At 42.5% G+C, this 25,804-nt stretch overlaps 1 protein-coding gene across 3 annotated transcripts in view; it reads left to right on the top strand.

The window, feature by feature from the left end:
• Nucleotides 1–25,804, top strand: part of SFMBT2 (Scm like with four mbt domains 2) — a 205,704-nt gene that overhangs the window by 5,698 nt on the left and 174,202 nt on the right. For 2 of the 3 annotated variants that reach the window (XM_040968195.1, XM_040968193.1), the window contains exon 2: nt 18,468–18,621. In XM_040968195.1, the coding sequence (XP_040824129.1) occupies nt 18,522–18,621 (100 nt within the window). In that variant the 5' untranslated portion in view covers nt 18,468–18,521. Of the gene's footprint in view, nt 1–17,967; nt 18,622–25,804 lie in introns of those variants that run through there. The other variant, XM_040968194.1, reaches the window with a different exon arrangement.

Genomic DNA, 25,804 nt, shown 5'->3' with positions numbered 1-25,804 from the left:
AGCCACAACAATTGGAGCTGAGCTGATCTGAAGCCAGGAGTCAGGAGCTTCTTCCAAATCTCCCACGCAGGTGCAGGGTCCCAAGGCTTTGGGCAGTCCTTGACTGCTTTCCCAGGCCGCAGGCAGGAAGCTGGATGGGAAGTGGAGCAGTCAGGATACGAACTGGTGACCACTATGGGCTGCTAGTGCTTACAGGGAGAGGATTAGCCAATTGAGCCATTGTGCTGACTGATCCAGAAATCTGTTAACCTCACATGTAAGGACAATTCCTGACCGATAAAGAAGAGAGAAAGATCAGCAGGCCTGATTTCCGATTTCCAAGATGTTTTGTGTAGCTGTGTGATCTGGGGCAAGTACTGTCATCTTTCCAAGCCTCAGTTTGCTTATCTACATAATAATGCATTGGAATCTCTCTCAACCATCTCTGTTTCTATCTGAGGAAAAACAAAACCTGTGATTTTGGACACATATCCTGCAGTGTCCATGCGACTCAGCTGTGGGATGGTGTGTCCCTAAAGGGTAGTGAAAATTCGACTGACCATTGGGAATAGTTTGTGAAAGCAGGGGTGACTTGTGGTTTGCTATGTGGAAATATTGTTGGGGTGATGTAAGCTCCATGTAGGTTCATAGTTTCATTTGCACTTGGAAGAGGTGTAAGGTAGAGATGATGGAGTGATGTATAAATATAGCCATCACAGCTAACCTCAGACATGGCTTGGATTGGGTCAGCTTACCATGTCTCTGATTCCAAGTCATGAAGAACTATCTAACTGGATTTTGCTTTAAAAACTCCCAAGTCTAGAGAGGTTTACTTTCAGTGGCACTCTGCGTCCTGCTATGTCAGACCAGGTGGGCGTCTGGACCGCTTTGGCTCGTGTTTCTGGTTATGTGGATGCTTGCAGCCAGTGAGTGAGAGTCCATCCTAAAGTTCTGGCCCTCTAGTCCCAGCTGGAGGTTTGGCAGGCACACAGTTCTTGTCGTCTTTGTAAGGGTAAACATGTCTTGTGGCTATTCATGAGAAAGTGATGTTGTTAGCTGAAACAAGTGCTGGCTGTGTTTAAGTCAGCGTAAACCAGAGGTTATTGGACAAGACTGTGTATTGTGAATAAAGAAGATATTCTGCTTCAACTTCTGGCATTGTGAGGAATGTTGTCTAAATTCTACAGGGTGACCAAGTGCTCCAGTGAAACAGTGTCACCAGACTGTGTCCCATCTGGTTGACCTGTGTGGATTTCTGTAGTGTGATCGCTGCTTCACAGTGCACTGCTGGGGAGGACCCTGGGGTTGTCAGTTGGACGACACCAGTTTGCTTCATTCAAGTGATAGAGTAGATCACTCTGACACCAATGAAAGAAAGAAGCCATTGTTTCTACTTCATTCTGTGTGAATTTCTGAAAGATGAAAAGGACACGTTTTGGTAGATCCTGGACTAAGATATTGGATGCATTTTGCAAAGCAGAGAAAATAACATTAGCAATGGTGATTATTGAAGTCGCATAGACTAGGTAGGATAGGGGAAGACAAGGAGTTTTGTTGTTGTTATTGTTAGGATTTACTTATTTGTATTTGAGTTACAGAGAGAGGAATAGAGATAGACTCTTTACTCCACTGATTCACTCCTCAGATGGCTGTAATGGTTGGGGCTGGGCCAGGCCGGAGTCTGGAGCCTGGAGCTTCTTCCCAGTCTCACACATGGGCACAGGGGTCCACATGCTTGAGCCATCCTTTGTGCTGTTTTCCCAGGTGCATTATTAGGGAGCTGAATTGGCAGTAGTGCAGCTTCTGCTGCAGTGCCAGCCCTGGGGAAGATTTTTCTGCAATGGACTTTTCCCCTGTGGTTTTATTGACTGAGAGTATGATATGTTTTAAAAAGACATTAAACTGTATCTTTTCTGATTTCTGTTTAACCGTGGCATTTTTTGGGAAACATTTCAGTCAAAGCTGTTATGTCAATGGGATTGCACCAGGTGGGTTTGGAGATTAAAGATGGAATTGTGGAGTGATCTAATTTGAAATTATTCCAATTATTTTTTAAATCAACGTATAAACTGATTACTTAAACATTATTGTTTGCCAGATACTTTATTATTCCTTCGTGTTTATATTTTATCCATTTGTTATATTTGATCAGCTCCATTTTATTGAGGAGGAGACTAAGTCTTAGAGAGTAACATGCCCATATTTTTAAGTCAGCAAGAAACACAGTTGTGATTTAAATCTTGTTCTTACGTTGTCTTGATGTGCTGACTATGTGTATTGATTATTTACTATATGTAAGACACTACCTACTGCTTTAAATTCATTTCTTTATTTAATCCTTATAGATCAGTGCTGTTATATTTACCTAATCAATAAGAAATTGAGTTTTTGGAGAGGTTGTTATACAGGGTCATGTGCAAAGGATTTGCTTTTAGTATTAAATTTTGACAGGGAGTAAGACTAGAGAATTTTCTTTTTGTGCTTAATTTGGATGGTCACAGGGAACAGAGCTTTAGATGAACTTAAAACCTTGCTTTTCAATGAAGTGCATGTTCTCAGCGTCCCTGGATTAGAATAGAGTGTTTACAGCCGTCACAGCTGACCAGTGCAGAGTTCAAAAGTGTTGAATTGCTGACATTTTTCCTTGATATGAAAAAATATTTGAGTGTAGCATCAGCCAGTTTTCTCCTGTGCTAACAAAGGAAGGCAAGAACAAATTTTAGAAGTGCCCAAGTATTGGGAGAAGTGGAGAGAAGAAATCAAACAGACATTTTTGAAAGAACTAGAAGAAAGCTACGAGAACTTTCCCTTATAGAAGTGTTGGTGCCTGCAGGTGGTGTTTGAGATTCAATCTCATCTTCGGTGTCTTCTTGGTTTGCTTTCCTCCTGTGTAGAACACTAGGACTCGAGTTGGTTGTAGCTCCTTTCCCTGATCTAAAGGGCCTTGCTATGAAACTGATAAGTCAAGGGACCTTTACTCTCTAGTTGTGGACATTAATTTTACTTCTTAAAGGCAGAGAAAAAGTCACATATTGCCACATTGAAGTGACTAATTTTTTTTTCATAGAAATTAAGTTGTCTTGTGACATTTAGCAACAGAACAGGGACTTGATGCTAGGTATCCCACCTGTATGAGATGAGACTATGGCTGAATTATTTGTGCCACTGTGTCCGCACCAGCCAATGACTCTGGCTTGCCACTAACGGCCAGCGTGGGAGGCAGCTGAGGCTGGTCATGTGTGAGCCATGCTAGCCATAGGAGTAACCTGGACGGAGTTCTAAACTCCTGGATTTGGCCTGCCCTAGCCCTGGCGTTTGTGGAAGTAAGTCAACAGAAGCAAGATCTCTCTCTACTAATCTCTCTCTTTCTCTTTCAATGTCTGTTGTTCTGCCTTTCAAATCAATAAAAATGAATAAGGAAATCTTATTAAGAGAAAGGTCAACTAACTGAGGTAGATAAACTACGGTCTGATTGTTAGAGTGAATCAAGTCTTGGAAATTCAGAAGCCCTATTATTTGGCTCAGAAATAGTTATCTGTGTGATTCTGGATCAGTCAGTGTAATTTATTTAAAAAGCATTTATTTCATTTATTTGAAAGGCAGAATTGTAGAGACAGAAAGAGATCTTCCATCTACTGTTTCACTTCCCCAATGATTGCAATGGCCAGGGCTATGCCAGGCTGAAGCTAGGAGTCAGGAAACTTCATCCAGGTCTCCCACGTCGGTGCGGAGGCCCACGTGCTTGGGTCATCTTCTGCTGCGTTCCTCTTTTACATTAGCAGGGAACTGGACTGGAAGCGGAGCGAGCAGGACTCGGACTGGCACCCGTGAGAATCCAGTAGTTGTCAAAATCCTCATGGGTGTCTAACTGGCTTTTTTTTTTTTTTTTTTACAACTTTGGCTCCTAAGTCAGCTTAATCTTAAATTCCCTGTATTTTACATTTATTCCTGCAACGAATGGCTCAATATAATTTTTATTTGGCATTAATATATATATTTTTAAATGTTATTTTATAAGGCAAAAGATGTCTCTGCTCTTCCAGTCTTGTTTTAGTAGAGAAAAAAAATTCTCTTTGACAAGGTGTGTTTGTATTTGCAGTCATTTTTCTTTTTTCTCATATCCGCGTTGGGCAGGATGTTTCCCTCCTGAAGCTATTTATTTATATTTAGTGTTATTTACCCAACAGTCATCATCCTGCCCATGTGTTAAACAAAGCCACTGGCTGGGTATGCCACAACAGAGGGGATCTGTCACTACACATGCATGGTACCAATTGGTGTGTGGCTCGGGCTAGAATTATTCAACTAAAAAGGACAGGCTTTTGTGGGAGACTGTTCTCAACAGCCTTCCAGTCACTGTTCTGTCCGACAGAAGCACACCGGGCATGCTGGGAGCTCGGAGGAATGTCACAGTAGGTGGAACACTTGGAAAAATTTAGCCAGAAGGCTACTGCTGCTATTTAGGTTGTATTAGGGCTATGTTTGCATTTGTTTCTTTTGGGCAGGAAATGAATTTGTCTTTATTATGGCATGAGAAATAGGAAAGAGGGGTCTTATAAAGGAGGTAGCCAGGAGGAAAATGAGGGCTGATTCCATGAAGCTTACCTTGCAGCTGTCAGATGGGGGTGGGGGTGGGACAAGTTATGAATGTTCGTGAGTCTAACATTCACAGGGCAAACATTTACTTTTCCAGGCAGGCTATCTATTGATGAATGTTAACATTAAACCCTCAACTTAAACTTCATATGGAGATTTTAATCACAAATATTTGTGTGGGAAGGTGTATTATTTGTCAACAAACCAACAGAAGGTGCAAAAGCATGTCTCTAGCACTAGCTGTTTGCTGAGAACCCTGGGTTCCATCTCGTGCTTGCTTTGCTTGGATTTTTTGCTCAGATTTCCACTTTCAACCCAGTCTGACTGTCTTGGCTGAGAGGTGAGTGGTGATTTTATTCTGTACCTTTTGTCTTCAGTCATCTCCCTCACAACATAGCCTGTATCTGCCATTTGGGACTATGAGAAGACTTAAAGTTTCAAGGGTGCATAGACAGGGAGGTTTATGCTTAAGAGAACTACTCTTGAGGTTTTATTTTGGGAGGGGTGGTGATTTTTCAGATACTTATTCTGGGTCAGATAAATTCCTTAGTAAGCTGCACTTTCCTTCTGGTATTCCTAAGAAAGGTCTTTTGTCACTGAAAGAGGAAGAGGCAGAGGACAAGGAGGAGGAGGAGGTAGAGGAGGAGGTGATAGCTGTGGCTACAAGCCAGGTCAGTTGTTTTGAGCTCCCACCACCATGCTAATTAAAAAAGAAAAAGGAGTTAAGCAGAATACAGTTGCTGGTAGGTTCCTATTGAAGCTGACAGCTTTCAAGGGCCTTCCAGTCTTCATGCCCAGTGGGGTTTAAACCCCACCCTGCCCAGGGAACCTCAGATAGCTTAGGGTAGGATATGTGAACAGCTGGATGCCATTGTTTTCTTAGGAGCCCAGGGCCCTGGAGTAACTTTCACTTTCCTGGTGTCTTTTGTAATCAACCCTCCACTAGACTATTAGGAAAAAGTAGCCAGGTCTGGACTGAAACACCCATCAATGCTGCCCCCCTCCCACAGACACCTGTGACCTCAGGAGGAGGTGAATGGTTTAATGTGTCAGAGCTTCAGGCCATGAGTTTCTCCTGGTTCATTGTCTTTAAAATGAACTTGATGGTGCTGTATTCTTCCCAGCTTGCTGTCTTTTAGGGCTTGTGGGGATAGTGGTGGAGGTGGGGACAACACATTCTTTTCTGCCTTTGTGTGATTGATCAGATTAACTCGGAGGTGGCCAGTTGGGTATTTAGGGCAAGCTCTTCTTTTGTGACCCTTCCTAGGCTAGGCACTGGAAGTAGGGAGTCTGATCTCATCTCGTGTGCTCCTTGTGGGGCTCTGGGTCCAAAGGACTCGCCACTTCTCTGGCCACTTCAGATTTGAAGTTTTCTCCAGTCTTAGTTTGACACCCTGTCTGTGAATTGTGATCCAGCTCAGAACCATGGTGAATATTCCCATTTTTGAGTTTCTGGTTTTTTTTAGTGGATGCTGTTTTACTGACTCCTCTTTTTATTGTAACAAGGAAGGTAATCAGCCTGATGCATCTGAGTGGGAGGTGAGACATGTGAACGGCGTAGCACTTTGTGGGTTCAAAGGTCAGAAGCATGTTCTTCTGAGTGATAAGTGATATTGGGGATAAGTGCATGTTTTCTGTTGCTCCCTAAGAATATTCTTTCTAGATAGTCAAGTTCCTTATAATCAAAGCAAATTAGGATATTTTTCCTCATTTTGCACAATGATTTGCAGCCAAACTCCAGGAAAAGAGGAAACTTTGCCATGCAATTAAATGATTTAATTTATAGGGTGTGTGCCCCAAGTGGGGAAATATCCATGGCTTTAAAGAAACACCTGGCATGTGCTCCAGTTCTGTGACTCCCCTCTGAATTGCAGGTTGGTCTGGCTGTTCGGAGATGGGCCCTGCTCTTGGGACTGGTATTTTGTTGACTGTGTGGGTCGATTTTTCTGGGATCGAGAATTTGAAGATTTGACAATTGGGGGCATTTCTCAGGCATTGTTTGTGTGCATCTGTCTGGAGTGAAGTGAACAATTTATAACCTCCACCCAGAATCTTAGGTACTGATTATTAGATATTTTTAGTGCCTGTCCAACTTACAAGAAAGCTTGTTTGCTAAACCTCTTATTTTCTGAGTTCTCATGACCATGCAAATAACACATGATTTGTGTGTGTGTGTGTGTGTGTGTGTGTGTGTGTGTGTGTGTGTGTAAAATGTGTAGCAGACATGAATCTATTGGGGATTATGACATTGAGCTTTGTTACAAACTTGGGTAAATGTTGAGATGTATTCCTCTTAATATTTGCAGGGGAGTTCTTGTGCTGGCTGTTTGTAAAACTGATTGCAAAACTTCTTTTACACTCCTTAATGTGATCCCCTACCCAAGCTCCATCATAGATATTAACTGAAGGGCAGCATTTAGCTTTGTGAGTTGGATTTAAATATCTTGTCTGAGAAGTACTACTTCACTCTAATGTGAAGACCGGTTAATATACTATAATATTTGAATTTTATTGAAGATTTATTTTATTGAAAGTCAAATATGCAGAGAGGAAGAGAGGACGATTTTTCATCCATTGATCCACTCCCCAAGTGGCTGCAATGGCAGGGTTGAGCCAATCTGAACTCAGGAGCCAGGAGCTTCTTCTGGGTCTCCTAAGTGGGAGCAGTGTCCCAACGTTTTGGATTGTCCTTAACTGTAGAGAGCTAGATGGGAAACAAGGCCACCCTGATTAGAACCGGAGCCCATATGGGATCCTGAGTGTGCTAGGCAAGGACTTTAGCAGCTAGGCCACCATGCCAGCCTTGCCTTTTTTCTAAGTATCATCCTTCTTCAATGTAGACACACAATTTGAAGGTAAATAGTAAAGAAATAAATGTACATTCAAAATCGTGCATAGCTGGTCTGTACTGTGTTGAACAAGTGACTTGAAAGGCCCATTGGTGAACCTTGCTTTAACTCAGCTGTACTCCTCTGAGTTCTGTATGCTGTGTTCCAGTTCCAGGTTACAAAGTGTCAATGTTGTTGTGGGAGTAGTTGGCTGCTGCCAGCCCTGACATTTACTTCCTGAATGTGTGTTATCCCCAGTGTATCTTATTTCTTACTATTGAGACATGAATATGTCTGTAAAAAGATGAACGTCTCTGATGCTGGGGAGAGCCATTTCAGTGAGGTTTCAATCTCCTTTGGAGTGAAAAACCAGTGAAGCTTGTTGAAAAATGATAAGTGGGGTGCTTTCCTTATGAAGGTAAACCGCATATGGCGGGTGACAAAATTCCAGAAACCTTCTGCCCCACACAATCGTTTCATCTCACTTGATGACGGGCAAAGGCAAGGTGCTTCTCTTAAGAAGGTTGAGGGGTGGTTGGTGAGAGCAGGAGAGAGGTGTACTTAGGCATGATTAACTGAGTAATCTGGGTGACAGGTGAGTATAAATAGAACGAGCTTGTGTTGATAATAGTGCTTGGCACTTAACACCACTTTCCATCTTCAGCGTCATTTACAGATATATGACTTTCCCAGATCCTGTTGTATTCCCAGGCTGTTCTGTATGTTGCTTCTTACAGAAATGGAAGCTGCGCTTTTTCAGATATCAAGTTTTTTTTTTTTTAAATCCAGAATTTGGTTGTATATCCTTCAGAAACCTTGTGTGACTTCCTTGCGATTGAAATATTTTGAAAGGTCTTAGTGTAGATTAGGTTGCCTGTGCTCATTTTGAAATTCCTGGTGTACGAGAGGAGGCTGTTTCTCTGTGGTTCAAAAAAGCTAGGCTTCCAAGGAGCTGTGAGAGCATATCTGGAGTTATGCAAGCTTTTAGCTTTCTTGTTTTCTATCTAGAGGACACTATCTTTTCCGAGTCATGGATGAAAAGGAACAACTTCAGGGTATCAAGCTAGGAATTATATGGTCTTGCATTGATAGTCACAACGTGAGTTTCATAAAGTTCCTTAAGGCAGGTCTACTTGGATGGTCTGATGCTTTGTGTTAATTGTAGTCAGTCCTTCCTGAGTAGGAAGACTTGGGAGCCGGGCATGGTGAAGAGGGGTAGGCATGACTTCAGATGCTAAAGCAGTTTAGAGGTCACAGTGTGAAGTTGCACTATGTTACCTGAGACTGGATAATCCCATGTGCATGGTCATAGTGAAACAACTGAAAAACGTGAATTCCCCACCAGAGAGAAGTCGCTCTGCCCCTGTTTCTTCATGTTGATTACCACTAGACACCACAAGTTTGAGATTTCAGTGTATCTGAAGACCCAGGCCCTCAGTTCTCAGGAGTGGAGGATGGAAGATGGTGGCAAGAAGGCATCCAAATTCTGGAGTAGGGGTCTTGCCCAGTTGGAAGCCACTGGGTCAAGTGAGAGAGAGGGTTAAGGGCATTGTTGGCCAAACAAGATCTTGAAGGTTTTCCTTCCAAGTAAATCATTTCTTAGGAAGCTCAGCTGGGAGAAGATCAAGGAGGAGAAAGACAGAGAGCTTCTGGGAGTTTCAGGAAGGTGAGGCAAGGTCTTCAGGTAATGCTTTTGGTGCCGACATGGATACGGCTGGGAGGGCCCTGGGAGATCAGGCTTCAGGAGGAGGCTTGTGAAATGCCTTAGAGTGTGGAGAGAAGCCTTAGAGTTAAGTCAGTGATCAATATCCAGAATGTCTAGGACCAGGGAATAATAAGACTCTAATTTACCCTGGTGGTGGCATGTTTGTAGAACTGCAATAACGCAGTTATATCTGTGACGAGGGCAGGGCTTTCCACAAGTCAGGAGGGAGGTGCTGGTGTCCAGTGTGTCCTCATGTGATAATAAGAGAAACTGCACTGTAAGGAAGTGACGTTTATTCTGAGAGAGGGAGATGCTTGCTGAAACAATCAGTTGAAGGAGTTCAAGTGGTTGCCTCTGGGATGGGAAAGAGGTGGGAGAGGGGAGAGAAAAGCAGGAGATGATTTTGGGGTATGTGTTTAAGCCTTAAGGTATTATTTGACTTCACCGATTTTATGCAGATTTGACTTGGATATTAGAAAAATCAGCTGCTGGAAATGAGGGGCATGATGAGAAATGTTGTCCTCCTCCATATTCTAGACAGCTGAGGCTTTAGACAAGCTGATTTGTCCAGGCTACTTGGATCTATTAAGAGAAATGCTGAGTGATGAATCACAAGCAGTTGTTACTGTTCGAACTCCTGGGTAACTTTGAGGGGAGACAGGCGTGACTGATACTAAGAAGATGGTCTGGCATAGCTTAATTTTGAAAACAGTTGAGATTATTGGCATGCTGTAAGTAATCTTTTCTTTGTGAACTCATGCTCGTCTCACCAATGTTCAATTTTTAACTTTTTAAAGATGACTTGTTTTGAAAGTAAAGCAAAACAGAAAGAAGAGAAATTGATCTCTGTCTGCTGATTCACTCTTCAAATGACTATAGCATTCACGACGGAGTCACGTTGAAGCCTGGAGTCAGAAACTCCCTCTGGATCTCTTGCATGGATGGCAAGGGGCCCAATCACCTAGTCCATCTTCCATTGCCTTCTTAGGTCCATTAGCAGGGAGTTGGATCTGAAGTTGAGCAACCAGAACTTGAACCCTGGCACTCTGGTGTGGGATTCTGGTGCCACAAGTAGAGGCTTCACCAGTTGCATTACCTTGCACTAGCCACTGTGGATAATTCAAATAGGAACTGAGCATCTATTGAGAATAGCAGTAGCAACCTAATAATGCTACTCACAGAATTATTTATAAAGGAGCACAATATTTGTGAAGATTACAATTGATGTAGTAATCTTGGAGGTGACAGAGGAGACCCATCATTTCGGAGCAACCTAGCCTTATCTTTTGCTTCAGTATTCATGGTTGCTGACTCCTGCAAGAGCTCAGGCGGCTCTGGGAGGTGATCCTATAGGCATATCTCTTCTACCCTGTGATCAACACATTCATTTCAGAAGCTTCCCATTGGCTAGGAGTTTAGTCATATGCCATATCTAACTGCAAGGAATGGTGGGAAATGTCTGTGTTGGTTAACCATTTACTTTTTTCCCCCTATAAGATGTGTACTAATTTATTTGAAAGCATAATCAGAGAGAGAAGGGGGAGAGGGAAGGAATGGGGAAAGAGAAGGAGAGAGATCTCCCATGAACTGGTTCACTTCCTAAAATGCCAACAACAGCTAAATCTTGGGTAAGCTGGAACTGGCAGCCAGGAACTTCATCTGGGTCTCCCTCCTGGGTTGCAAGTTGTTAAGTATTTGGGCCATCTGCCATTGCCTTTCCAGATGCATTGGCAGGAAGCTGGACTGCAAACAGGAAATGGAATTCCAGCATAACAACTGGTGGCTTAAACTGCTGCTCTTCAATGCTAGCCCAACCAGTGGCTCTCAACTGTGGATGAGGGAGAAAAGGGCTGCTTGTGTAGAAGGAATGGAGAGAATCTCTGACATACTGTACTTTCTGGTGGTGTGCACTTGCAGATAAGTTGGATTCATAGTTGAACAGACAGTGGTGGTGGAGGCACAGGAAGTCCCTTATAAATCTACGTTAAATAATCCCAGGTTAGAGCCTATCTTTTAATGTACAGTATCATAGTTTCATTTTTTTCTGACTTTTCTCAAGGTTAAAGGAAACTTCAGTGCACTGAAATGAAGCCGTGTTTGTATGAGAAGGTAATCGCTGATGAAGATAGGCTGTGAACAACCAAGTGGGTAGGAATGGATTATTAGCTGGGACTTAGGGAGAGGAGGATGAACTCAGAGGTGCAGCTCACAAAGCATTAGAGTGTAAATGGCCCAAAAAGTGTTTAGAAAAAGTTAATTCTAAAATTTGAAATCTCATAGTGGTTATACTGTGGTGTTTGCAGCTGGGAGAGGACTTTTTAAGAATGCAGAGTTTAGGGGCTGGCTCTACGGTGTAGTAGGCTGAGCCTCTGTGAAGTCAGTTTGTGCTCCAGCTGGTACACTTCTGATCCAGCTTCCTGTTGGTGGCCTGGGAAAGCAGTGGAGGATGGCTCAAGTGCTGGGCTCCTGCACCCCCTGAGAAACGCAGATGAGGGTACAAGGGTCCCGGCCTCAGATTGGCTTAGCTCTAGTCATTTATGACCCCTTGAGGAGTGGAAGCAGTGAATGGAATATCTCTGTCTCTTCCCTCTGTAACTCTGCCTTTCAAATATAATGCCTAAATCCTAAAGAAAAAAAATGCAGCATTTAGAATAAAGCAAATCAGTTAGACTTCACTAGGTTATAAAAACGCTAACATCTGGCATGTCCAAGAGAAACGGCACTGGGGTAGATCAGGGAAGATATGTGCAGCCGCGTTGTAAGATAAAATATCTGGAACTCACAAAGGTCCATCAAAAGTGAGTTCTGATGTGGGAAGGGTGTGAAAGAGGTATTTTGTGAGGGCTGCAGATTTCAGAGGCACAATCATGTTTAGGAATGTCCCCTTAGAGAAGGTAAAAGGCTACTGGTGCTTATGGCCAAGGAGAAGACTGTGTGGACATCTTCTCTCATACCTGCTCATCCTTGTGTCAATGAGTAGAGTGGCCTGGGAGCACTGTTAATAGCATGCACCATGACTTCTGTATTCCCATATTTGTTCCCAATCATCTCCCTTTTGGGATCCCACCTTAAGGAGACATCAGAGGTGCTGGGTTTCTGTCTGGGGATGAGGACCAGGAGACTGTTTATACTGGTGAGAATTTAAGCAAAACAACTTAATGGTCCTTGGTAGAGACGCAGTAACACTCTAATAAACGTCATGACCCACTTCAAGCCGCTGACTGCCGTCTTCACTTGGAGTAGTGTTCTTGTTACGTAATTTTAGATGATAAATTCACCATTCTTTATGAACTCCCCAAAGCACATACAGAGAAACTATGGGGAGGAGATATAATTAATATCAAAGTGATTGTCCCTAAATATTGGCATTATAAATGATTTTAAATTAATACTATCTATAATTTTCTTCTCCAGTATGTCTGTTGAGACTGTGTTGGTCTCACAGGAAGGTAGAAAGTAACTGTTGGACAAGTCCGTGTGTGTTCCTTTCATCAAGGACAGACATGAACGAAACCTAAGAATGGAATTGACACTCATCTCTGCAGGGTAATGTGAGATTTAACTGCCACTCATTCAGGTGGCTTTCTCACTGGTGGGTTATTGTCACCCTAGAGTTCTATTTAAAATAATGGATTTGATGCCTTTAAATCAATGTCTTATATTATACTCCCAGGTCACCTCCTATAGTGTCTAGCTAAAAGCAAGTGAATTAGGAGTTGAACCACTGTGGATTCCTCAAGATTTTATTTATTTGGGGCAGGTAGAGAGAGCTTTCACATCATCCACTCATTCATTCTGCAAATGTCCGTTCATGGCTGGGGGTGGGCCAGGGTCAAATACGACAGCTGGGAACTTGAACCAGATTTTTCTTAGAGAGGACAGGATCACAGTTACGTGGCCCATCACTGGTGCCTTCTAAGGTCTCCATTAGCGACAAGGTGAAGTCAGGAACTAAAGCCAGGAATTACATTGATACTGTGTGATGTGGGAATGACAACATTAGGCTAAACGCCCACTCCTAGTCCTTAGTCCCATTTTTTTCTCCCATAAGAGTCATATCAGGCACTGATACTTAACTGCTTTATTAATGATTACATTCATGGATTTTGTTTTCCACCTTTGTTGAACTGAAATGATTTTTTCAAATTTATAATTATAAAGGAAAAGAAAATGACCTTGATGTGATACACATAACTTGGCTTCTAAGAATGCTTCTCCTTTGAAATTGCATTGATATCAATGTGGTGTACATTTTCAATAAGAACTGGCTGTATTAGCAAACTTGCCATAAATCATTTGTGGAATACAAGTGAGAAACTGCTAATAAAGTTTATTTAGGTTTTAAGATTCCTACATTCTCTTTTAAGAAGCTTGGCATTATTCAGTTACAACTTTTAAGATAGCCTAGAATTGATGGTTGTTTGGAGCATGTTCCAGACTTTTAAATATGGTTTAGCAGTGCAGCCATTTAACTGGGGCATCTGGTATGATAGCCACTAGCCACATAAGACTGTTTAACGTAAAACTCATTAAAATTAAAATGCATGTCCTCAGTTGCACTAGCTACATTTTAAGGGGTTAATCACAACATGTGGCTGGTGGTTCACTTATTGAACTGTGGAGGTATGGGAAGTTCCATGGGGACAGTGGGCTAGACGTTTGGCTCCAGTGGCTAAGACATGCCCACATTCCATCTCAAGAGTGCCAGGGTTTATATCCGTCTGTGTTCCTGATTCCAGCTTACTGCTAGTGTTCACTGTAGGCCACAGCTGATGATGTCTCAAGTAGCTGGGTCGTTGTTACCCAAATGGCAGACCTACAGTGAGTTCCATCTCCTGCCTTCTGTTTGGCACAGCCCTAGCTGTTGAGGACATTTCGGAAGTGAACCTGTGCGTGGGAATCTTCTTTTTCTCATCTTGCACCTAAATAGATATGAAATAGGTAAATGTAGATTCCATTGGTCAGTGCTAATCTGAAGTCATTCAAAATAGGAAATATGCCCCCAGTAGTTCCGGATAAATGATAAGATAGAATGTTGTGTTTAACACCCTAGCATGACTTTGCTTAGCCTGTGCTGGTTATCTGTATTCTTTGAATGCACTCTAGATGAAAAGAGAAGAAAACATGGAGTTAAGAGAAAAGGATGCTTTTTTTTTTATTATTATTATATTGAATTTGTTCATACAAGAGGATACTCTGAAGACAAGCTATCTTGGTATACAATTAACACTGAAAAAAAAACCCCAAACGATTAACACCTGGTAGAGTCATAGAACTGTCACTTTGAAAAGGGTCACTGATGGCATCTATTAAGCTTTCTTATTTAACTGATGAGAAATTTGAAAAACAGAGAAGTGAAATGATTTGCTTAGGTCACACAGCAAGACAGCAGTGGCCTTATCACTCTTCAAGTTCAAGTTCACTGCTCTCCTCACTGGGCGAAAGGCAACCTTTCTAAGCAGTTCCAGCGCTACACTTCCATTTTCTTGCAGTTTTACTGACAGAAGTTAACTGTAGTAGAATTAACTTTACACAAAAACACAGCATATATTGTGAAATATAAGAAGCTGTCATTTAAAGCCCATTCTCCAAATCTTTTGTATGTATCTTTGGGAAAGAAAAAATGCTATTTTAATTAGTGGATGCTTTTACCTTTGATTTTGACATTCCACATTCTTTTAAAAATGAAAAGGAAATTTGCTTGCTTATGTAAAGAATCATTTAGGGACTCAGGGTGTTGTGGTTATGAAAAATATTTTGTTTTTTAGAATAGTCTTTGATTTTGTAAAGCACATGGATGGATCAGTTCTCACCAGTAATACTGTACCCCTCCAAAAAAAAAAAAACCAAAAAAAAAACCCTCATTGAAAGTAAATGTAAGTCACTGTGAAATGGTTTGTTATTTTCATATTTTATCTTTCCCCCAGAATTATAAGTTTCTATATGCAGTGCCTCAGTTCCATTAGTTGCTGAGAGGTAGCTGGGGAAAGTGAGCTCATTTATCCTAGAAATTGTGAGTGCATGCTGTAGAAGGATTGCATTTTGTTAGGGTTCTGTTCGTTGTGTCCTGCTGCTTCTGCCTTTGCAACTACTGTGTGCACTTGTTTCCTTCGTTTTTCTCTGCTGTGCCTTTATTCTGACCCTCCTCTGCACCCTCTCTGTTTTTAGTCTGTTCCCATCCAGCCTACCCTGGCCTGTCTGTCATGTGGCTAGCGGAGCCATCATTCTTTGAAAACTAATCTGATATTTTGCTTCCTGGAGGGATGCCCAGCAGTGTCCTTCAACCTTTTGCTCAACCAACACTTCCTGCGACCTTACCTGACCCTCACCTAAATGACTATCACCCCTTCCCTTTGCTGTTCTTTCCCGTTTTGTGGTTTTCTGTAGCACTACTGCCTGAGTGTGCTGCATGCAGCCCTGTGGGAGGATGCCACTGGAAGGCACGAGGTGTAGGTGCATGGATGTGCTTCCCTCATGGTGCTTTGAGAGCTGACACTGGGTGTTGGCTGTGTCCACCTGTGCCAGTTTCCAAAATGGGTCCATTTTCATGAGACAGTGATTGGTCTTCATAGATTTGCAAGTCCTTGTCATATGTCATCAGGAGTTCTCTGAAGGAGTTCTCGCAGGCAAAGTCAGGTTTATCCTCCAGTGCCTCAACTGTTTTGTCAAACGGACACCCATAGGGTGAAATGCGGCAGTCTGAGTAGTGACTTGCTGATTTTACTGTACTCCTCCATCTTCTACAGTCTTAGAAGCTACTTACCTGTTGGACAGGTATATTTCTCTGGTGTTGTTTTCAGGAAATAAACTTACTGAATGATCAGGAATTCATATCATTCCTAAGTATGTCCACTTTTCACATGGTCTCTCTCACCTTCTCCGAGGGCTGAAATGAAGACTGTTGCTTTGTCTGTTCTGAGTGAGCCTTTGAGTATGGTATATCCCTATCCTGGGGGTGATTTAGTTATTTTAAAACAAATGGCTACAAGAGCTTTCTGGCTGAGCCAGGCAGAAGCCAGAAGCCAGGAGCTTCTTCTGGGTCTCCTACAAGGATGCAGGGGTTCAAGCCCTTGGACCACCTTCTGCTGCTTTCCTAGGCATGTTAGCAGAGTGCTGGGTTGGAAATGGAGCAGCTGCGACTCCAGCTGGTTTCAGTATGGGGGCATGCATCATAGATATTAACGATATTGGCTACACCACAATGCTGCCCTCTTGCTAGGATTTTTAAACAAATCACAGAAGTCATTCTGCACCCAGCCCTCTGCATTTACCCAGAAGTCCTAATCAGCACTGTTTGAATCCTTGCAGCTGACATCTGTTCCTCAGATTGTGTGTCCTCATCTTCGTTCCAGATTTCTTGCTGGGCACATACACCCATAAATGTTGAATAAATAAAGGATAATCTTGTTGTTTATAGGTGCTTTTTTCTTAAAAAAAAAAAAGTACTCTCTTTTTTTTTTTTACTTATTTTTATCTGAAAGGTGGAGTTTCAGAGAGAGAGGATTTCTATTCACTGGTTCACTTCACAAATGGCTGCAATGGCCAGAACTGAGCCAATCCAAAGCCAGGAGCCAGAAGCTTCTTCTGGATCTCCCACGAGGGTATAACATCCCAAGGACTTGGGCCATCCTCCATGACTTTCCCAGGCCATAAGCAGGGAGCTGGTGGGAAGTAGAGCAGCTGGGACAGTTAATGGCTCCTGTATGGAAGGCTCATGCTTGGCCGGCGGCTTTGCTGAGTTTATGTGTGCTTTCGTGGGTTTGACTGTCACTGCACTAACATGTTGCTGAATGCCTCTTTGTAGTAGCAAGATGTCTACATTGCTGTTTTATGAGCTGATCTAAGTATGTCTATAATTCCTGGTTCTAAAATAGGTGTTTTTTTCTTTGTGTATTGATTGAGAAATAACTTTGCAACCCCTCTCCCCCACCCCCCAGTGGCTGATACAGTAGCTTAGATACAAAAGGTAGATAATTACACATGAGTTGAGTTCATCTTTGGGACCTGGTACTTTTTCAGTCTCCTTCTGGAAGCTATTTCCAGGCCCTCCCCTAGCCAGTCTTCCCTGACACACAGGGATTTTAATGCACTCTTACAAACTTCTTGTTCTGACAAAACCACAAAATTATTTTCAGCAAAGTCGACCAAATAACATTCAAAGGCTGTATGTGTGTGTAGGAGTATGTAGGGATATCAGGTGTTCTCAAATAATATTTTACCACTATGTGAGTCACAGACTAGTCCATTGTTGGGTGTAGGGGCATTGAATCCACATTTTTTTTCTTCCATCTTCATTCTTTGGTGTATTTATTTATTTATTTATTTATTACCTGTATGCACAACAAAATGAGTGCAGGGTTGAAAATACCATGTGGCTGTATCTCCGCCAGAGGTGGGGATGGGTGCTTATTTGTAATGACTGCACCCATCCTGGTATCACTGGGGTCCCTATGTCAGTGAAGTATATAGCGCTATGCTGTGAGAATCAGCTGTCATTCTGCCTCTTTTCCCATCATTGTAACAGAGTAGCTGAGGCATTGCAGAGAATGTCATGTTCTTATTTCCATAGGAGAGCTCATTATTTACGAATAATACTGATATTTTGGTTTTGGTACCATATCACTTGTGACACACAAAGACTTTTTATTTTTTAAATTTATATATATATATTTTATTTGGAAGGCAGAGGGAAGGGGCGGGGACAGAGAGAGAGAGAGAGAGAGAGAGAGAGAGAGAGAGAGAGAGAGATTTCCCATGTACTGGTTCACTTCTGAAATGCTCATAGCAGCCAGGGCTGGGCCAGGCTGAAGTTTGGAGCCTGCAAGTCCATCTGGGTCTCCACCATGAGAGGCAGGGAATTGAGAGGTTGAGCCATCACCTGTTGCATCCCAGGATGCTTAAGCAGGGAGCTGGAGTGGAAAGCAGAAGAGGGATTTCATCCCAGCCATTCTCTTTCAGAAAGTGGATGTCTCCCATTCTGCCTCCCAATACTGCCCTGGAGCTGTTCATGGGGTGTTGAAGTTATGGAGGACTTACTGCTCTACAGGATCAGAGGAGGGGTAGAGAATTTGATTCAGCATCACCATAGGTTGGAGAATGAAATATAGGTTTTATTCTTATGAAGATAATGTCTATACAAAATTAACTTTTTTCTGTTCTTGACCTTTGTTGTTTACCTTATGTGGGGATGTACATTTTAGTCTTTGTTCCAGAATAGTCTGTCATTAGGATTACATTACATGCTAAATGTCATAGTGAGTTGGGAACTGCTTTGATAGATTATGTAACTTTTGGAGAGTGTACAAGTTAATACCATTAATATGTTCTTCTTCTTCTTTTTTTTTTTTGATTGTCCTTAGGTAATTCTTCCTTGCAGGATGAATTAAGACAAGAAGACTCTTATTCAATCAGGAATGGAGAGCAGTTTGTCAGTTTCCAATATGCAAGACTCTGCATCCTCTGCCTTGGAAAAGCATTTGGGCTCAGCTAATGGAGATGGAGATCTTGATTCAGGTAGGGTTTGGTTTTCTAGACCCATGTGATGTTTTAACTTAATGATCAGTATCTTCCAGATAGTACATATCTAGATCACACGTACTGCGTGTTGCATTATGTGCTCTTTAAGGAGATAGCAGCTTTATGCAAGGTTTGGTTCAAAATTAATATGACTGTGCAAGACAGGGTGCACACTGAGTTGACAGTTATTGCCTCAGACTCTTTGTGACTTAAACCTGTAAATACAGCTGATCCATTACCTTTCTCCACCACCCACTGTGATGCTGAATGCCATTGAGCTAGTCTGTGCCATTCTGCAGAAACATGCTTAACAATGGTGCACAGGTTTTGCCATTACAGGCAAAAGCAGAGCTGAGGGGGTTCGGGGGTGGGCGGGTCTCGAGCCAGCAAGCTTGTGCTCTAGCTTAGAAGAGCCAGATTCCATTTTTGTGTAGAATCCCTCAACCAGAAGTTAGTCCTGTGTTCCTGCTGCTACAAGCGATGTAGGAAGATAGAATTCTCTCCGTGTTCCAGAGCGGGGATGGGTAGGAGAATTAGATCTGCTGACACAGGAGATGTTACTGATATGAGATGCTTCCTCATATGTCCATTAAAAAAATTATTATTTTTGTTTGAAAGGCAGATTTACCGAGAGAAGGAGAGCCAGAGAGAGAAATATCTTCCATCTGCTGGTTCAGTCCTCAAATGGCCACAATGGCCAGAGCTGAGCTGATCCAAAGCCAGGAGCCAGAGCTTCCATGTAGATAACAACATCCCAAGGACTTGGACTGTCCTTTGCTGCTTTCTCAGGCTGTAAACAGAGTTGGATTAGAAGTGGAGCAGCTGGGACATGAAGTGGTGCTCATATGGGATGCTGGCACCACAGGGTGGAGGATTAGTTTGCTGTTCCACCATGCCAGCCCCAATTCTTCTTAATAGATGGAGCAATACTCCAGAAAACTACTTATTGTGAAGGAAACTGGGATCATGGGAATTAGTAGTGTATTTCTTTCTTTAAGAAATCAGAAAAACAAAGCAGTAACAAAAACATAAGAACACAGCCTCTGAATTTTAATGTGTAAGTAATGAGTTTATAAATGCATCCTTTTCTGAATACTCAAGGGGTTCATTTAAAAAGGCACTTCAAAAAATTGTGCTCTTTATACGTAACAGTAAATCCAATAGGACAACTTGACTCTCTGACTCAAAAACATTTGCTTGGGAGAATTCATGCAAAATACATTGCTCATTAACTCAGCGGGAGACCTGACCATTACCCAAAGAAGCTGTGTTCACATTTTGATGAGAATAGGCAATGATGGAGATTGCCTGATTGCATTAGGTGTCTCAGATTTTATTTGTATTTGCAAAAAAAAAAAAAAAAATTAAAAAAAAAGCTGGAAACCCTGAAACAACTCAATATATTAACATGTTGAAACATTACACTCTTTGTACCAAAATCAGCTCAGTTTTCCCCAATTTCTGAACTGCATGCAAGTAGGGATGAGAAAAGCCTTCTCCAACCCTTGTCCCCTAATGGAAACATGGAAATAGTCTCGTGGGAGGGCCCCTCCCACAGACTGAACATTCACCTCAATTCTTTTATTGTAGTGCAGATACACCTGCTTAAAAAGTCTCTTTGTTTGCCCAGTGAAGTTCTTTTTCCCGTTTTGGAGTTCCTGAGCTTTCCTTGTACCTTTGCAATGTATCATGTCCACGATACCCTGTGTGTATTACTGTATCAATTTCAATGGTATCTTTTCAAAATTGAGTAAGAGCTAACTACGCACTGGCTTTTCACTTCCATGTTGCTGAGATATGTGTAAGTAGGTTCTGAAGTTCATGAACGACTTGGCGCTGTCCAGACAATTGCTGGTTCTGATGGCTCCTTGTGGATGATGACCACGTGTTGGGTAGGAGTCAGGTCCTGCTGAGAGAGTTCACCTTACTAGCTTACGGCTTCAGCCCCAGCATTGCAGTGATTCCTAGGAGCGGGGCGAGCGAATGTAAGTTCTCTGTTTCTGTTTCTCTGTCTCTTGAGCAAAACAAAAACCAAAAAATCCTTCCAGAAGAGATTGACCTGTCAGATGTACAAGAAAAATCAAGTTCAGTGTGCTGCGGTTTTCACAGTGATGTGTAAGCAGGGGGCTCTGAGATCAGACTTCATGGCACACACTCAGCATTTTGAGTCCTTTACTTGTGTGGGGGAACTTCGACTTTCAAGAGTCCATGGAAGTAGCTGCTGCAGTTAACTGCCATTGCCCACAAGGCAAAGTCATTGAAATGTTGGAAGCAGTTTAAAACCTCGGGCACCCCCTATACGCCAGAGCTAATACATTAGTACGTGAGCACACTGATTTTTTTTTTTTTTGGTCCTTGAGGAATGTGCAAATCATGGATGGATCAATAATTGACACAACTCCCAAGGCTATAAGGAACCATGTTCAGTGTTAGCTTACTTATCCCAGGAACTTTATGTGGCTGGAGCAGGCAGAGGCAGAGGGACTAGCCCAGGAACTGCAGGCCCTCCCCACAGACAAAATGGTTAGTGTCTTCATGCAGTGCACAAAGGACAGTGCACCAAAATGTGATCGTTAGGATTCTGAACATCCTTGGTTACCATGATAAAACACCCAGAACAATACGCTGATGCTGTGAGCAAGAGCTTGTTCGAAATTCTTTCCCTAGGACTGCTAGGTGTAATTTCTGGATGAAACCTGCAGATAAACTGGTGTTGCCTGTTGACACTGGCCAAGCTTCAGAGTAGAATTATGCTGAAATGTGGGCTTGATACTTTTTTCTTTTCTTTTCTTTTCTTTCTTTCTTTTTTTTTTTTTTTGCATTGGGAATATATTAACTAGAGAACCAGAGGCTTTTCTGTTTGGGAAGGAAAGGAGTCAACATTGTTCTTGGACGAATGCAAATCCCACTCTTCATTTTTAGGTGCTCCCCCGCTTAGGTGCTTTTTACATGCTTGCTTTTTCTCTTCTTCTTTAGAAAAACTGGCCAGCTAGGCAACTGGCTCAGCCACAAGAATCTTTGTGTTACGATTAGCACATTTGCTCATGTGTGGCTCTGCAGATCTTGGGTGTGTAGCTGGCCCCACTTCCTTTCTAAGTTGTTGTTATGGTTCTGTCTGTATAACATCCTCGCAGTTGAATCATTTTCTAAAACTTAGGATAAGGTGGACTACAATCAGAGAGGGGGCAGGCTTGTGATGCATTGTTTTAGACACTGCTTTTAAGTGCCTGTGTTTGAACGCCAGCTCTGCTTCCCGTTCCAGCCCCTTGCTCTGTGTGTCCTGGAAGACAGCAGGAGGTGGCTCAAGTACTTGGATCCCAGCCCCCCAAAGAGGAGAGCTGGTTTGAGTTCCTGGCTCCTATCATGAGCCTTTCCCAGCCCCTGTTGCAGGCATTTGGGGAGTGAACCAGCAAGTGGACAATCTCTCTCTCTCTCTCTCTCTCTCTCTCTCTCGGCCATTCAAATAAGTATAAACAAAGCAAATAAGAAAGCTTGAATGTCGTCCTCCTCTCTCATTCCATATTTTATCTATCATATAAGAAGGTACTCAGTAAGATTTTCTTCATTTTTGGAGGGGTGTTAAATAACTAACATGGATGTTTTTAATGATATCATTTTTTAAAGATTTATCTATTTTTATTGAAAAGTCAAATATAGAGAGAGGAGGAGAGACAGAGAGGAAAGAGCTTCCATCTGTTGAGTCACTCCGGCTGCAATGGCCGGAGCTGAGCGGATCTGAAGCCAGGAGCCCAGAGCCTCTCCCAGGTCTCCCATTTGCAGGTGCAGGTTCTAAGGCTTTGGGCCATCCTTCACTGCTTTCCCAGGCCACAGGCAGGGGGGGCTGGGTGGGAAGTGGAGCAGCTGGGATTAAAACTGGCACCCATATTGAATCCTGGCATATGCAAGGCAAAGACTTTAGCCACTAGGCCACAGTGCTGGGCCCTGATCATTTTGTTTTATATCTGTATCTATTTTACATAATTTCTCTCCAATCTACTCAGCTCATTTCAGTTTTGATTTTTTTTTTTTTTCGCAGCATTGTGTCTTCTATGGGTTTAGTGTGTTCTTTTTCTGGCTTCTTAATTTGTACAGTTAGGTTTAAGATTTGAGATGGTTCTCATATATTTTTAAGATTTATTTATTTGAAAGAGTTTCAGAAAGAAAAAAGGAGGGAAGAAGGGAGTGTCTTCCATCTGCTGGTCCACTCGCTAAATGGCTGCAACAACCCAGATTGGACCAGGTGGAAGCTAGGAGTCAGGTGCTTCTTCTGGTTCTCCCACATGGAGAGAAGCCCAGACACTTGGTCCAACTTTTGCTGCTTTCCCAGGCACATTGGCAGGGAGCTGTTTTACCTAATTACTGTCCATATATGTTGCTGAGGTGGCAGGCAGCAGCTTAACCTTGCATACCATAGTGCTGGCCCCAAATACTTTTTAAATTCTAAATCTGCCAATCTTCAGTTCCTTTATTAGTTAGTGGTTCTGGGGTTTAATATCCAGCCGTGTTTGCAAATTTTGCCTCATTTCAGATGGTAAAATTGCACAAGCTAGATTTTATTACTTAAAACAAAAGCTGTATGGGCTATTTGTTTATTCCAGTTTTCCCTCTAAAGTCACCTGTTCTCCAACTTTATAATATAATATTTTATATTTATGTTGATTTTCGTCCTACAAGCAACTCTGTTTTCTAAATGGGGTGGCTGCTAAGGAACATGCTTGCTTTCTTTGGGGTTGTGAAATCTTTGTAATGGCTTTTCACGGTCATTTTCATGATGTCAAGGGGGAAATGCCTGCCGGGGCTCTGTTTACAGGAGAGGGGGATGGTCCACATTTCCTTGATAAAATGTTTATGGGTGTTAGAGGTTTATGCATCGGCTGTAAGTATTGGCTCTGGGTTTACGAGATCACTCCTCGTAAACATTGTGTGTGTTTATCTGCTGCTCTTTGACGAGTCTTTTCAGACTCAGCTGCTTGGGCAAATACATTACATGTGGCCAACTGAAGAAGGCTGCGTTATAACTGACCCTGCATTTTGCAGCTGACTTGGTTGTGAAAACACCACACTGTACAGTTCACTGGGGCTGGGCATAAAGGTTTTATTTTCTAAAATTTCTGTCTGGGGTCTGACTTTAGGGCACTTTTAAAACTGTTTTTTTTTTTTTTTTAGACCAGCAAAGAGTGACAGGGCTTATTGTTCATACTGACTCCTTTAAGTGAAGATGCTCTGACATCATAGCCGGCTTCGCTGAATAAATGAATGTGTACTCAAGAATGAAGAGTTTGTGAAGGCCAGGCAAAATGTGGAAATGTCATACTGGCAACATCCTAAACAGCATGGATGATAATTTTGTAGGCAGAGTTAAGAGTGGCCCCATGGTCTCCAAGTTTGCAGTGGAATCCTTGAAATTTAGCAGTGATGATGGATTGCTCATGGCCTCTGATCTTAGGTATTGGTAAGAACAGGCAATTGATGATGGCTGAGGCTTCATGTCAATGCTTCTGATTCTGATATAGTTTCCAATAGTTGGCATCTTCAGATGGGTTCTACCCAGGAGCCCTGCCTAAAACCCTTTGCCTCTGTAGGCCCGAGACTGAGACATGTAAGTCAGCCATGAAGGTTCCCTTGGACTCCCCATGTAGAGAATGGGAGGGTATGAAGGATTCTGCATGGCAGTTCCAGTGCTGACACCAGGCAACCTGTGTGGGGCTTGTGACTCTGAAGCAGCCGTGACTCTGGGCAGCTCCCAGGTACCCATCTGTCAGGGTTCTTGGAAAGACTGCCAGGTGAGTGTGTGAAGCCCTTGGCTGATTCCCAAACATGGGGTGTTGCATTGGGAAGGTATGTGCTTGCCTTCTGGAGCTGCAGAGGCAGACGCAGGTGAGAGTGGACAGGTTGTTCCATGCAGTGTGATGTGAGCTGATGCCAGACATGTAGTATGAACAAGTACCATGTTTGTTCTCTGAAACAAATGCACTATTCTTAAGCACCATTCAAAGAAACTGTTGAGTAAATCGTGCTTAGTGGCTCCCCAGTAGTGGATAAGAAGCAAATGGATACCTAGTAGCACTGTTGGGGCAAGTTGGAGAGCTGTCAGTGACGCCCTAAGATTTCTGGAAGGTGGATGGTTTCTCTGAGTTTGTTTTACTGTGCCTTAGGCATTCTTGGCCCATCTGGAGTCATCTGTCTCTGGAGAGTGGCTGTGGGACCTGCTGACTTTTTTGGGGGTTGGTGAAAATGAATGCTGGAAGACAAGCAAAGGAAAAACTTTCTCTTTAGATGGCTTTTCTTATCTGTCATCCCATCATGAGTCACTTTATTGGGGAAAATTTTGAGGAGGAAGTTCTAAGCAACTTTGTCTCAAAAGCCAGTATAAATACTACCTTTCAACTTATAACCTTCTTGACTTTTTCTTTCTGTTTTTGACATACTCATTCATTTGAAAGGCAGAGTAAGAGAGAGAGATTGAGAGAGAGAGAGAGTGATTCACTTCCCAAAAAGGTTTTAGTTGCTGGGGTTAGGACGGGTTGAAGGAATAAGGAATAAGGAAGTACATTCTGGTCGTCCACATGAATGGCAGGTGTTCAAAGGCTTGGGTTGTTTTCCCTGGTTTCCCCAGGTGTATCAGCAGGGAGCTGAATTGGAAGCAGACCATCTGGGACTCGAACTGTTCTCTGATACAGGATACTCCTGTTGCAGACAGGAGCTTAACCACTGCACCACAATACTGTCCTCAGAACCTTTTGACTGTGCAATGTTTACCTTCTTCTGACATTTTCTGAGGCTGTACAGAGTGCTTATGAGAGAATTACATACCCTATGCACTATTTACAAGTCTCAATATTTACAAGTCTCAAGTAAGCAAAAAATGTTACAGCTAACACAACATGGTTTTCCTTTCTAGATTGTTCCATCCCTAATTCTCTGCCCTACCTAACAGAATCTTCTAGAATCATTAGCTCATGACTTAAAGTAGTATTTACTTCTTTCCCCCTAAACACAGATTTATTTAGTTTGAAAGGCAGAGTTCCAGAAGGAGAGAGAAAGAGAAATTTTCCATCTGCTGTTTCAGGTCCCTCCCCAGATGACTACAACAGCTGAGGTTGGGCCAGTCCAAAGCTAGGAACTAGGAGCCTCATCTGGAGTTCCCATGTGAATGTCAGGAAACTGAGGCCTTGAACCA

Source organism: Ochotona curzoniae, unplaced genomic scaffold (assembly GCF_017591425.1).
Source record: "Ochotona curzoniae isolate NIBS_2020 unplaced genomic scaffold, NIBS_Ocur_1.0 scaffold_4683, whole genome shotgun sequence".
NCBI classification, from domain to species: Eukaryota; Metazoa; Chordata; class Mammalia; order Lagomorpha; family Ochotonidae; genus Ochotona; species Ochotona curzoniae.
This window is presented reverse-complemented; position numbering and strand designations above follow the sequence as displayed.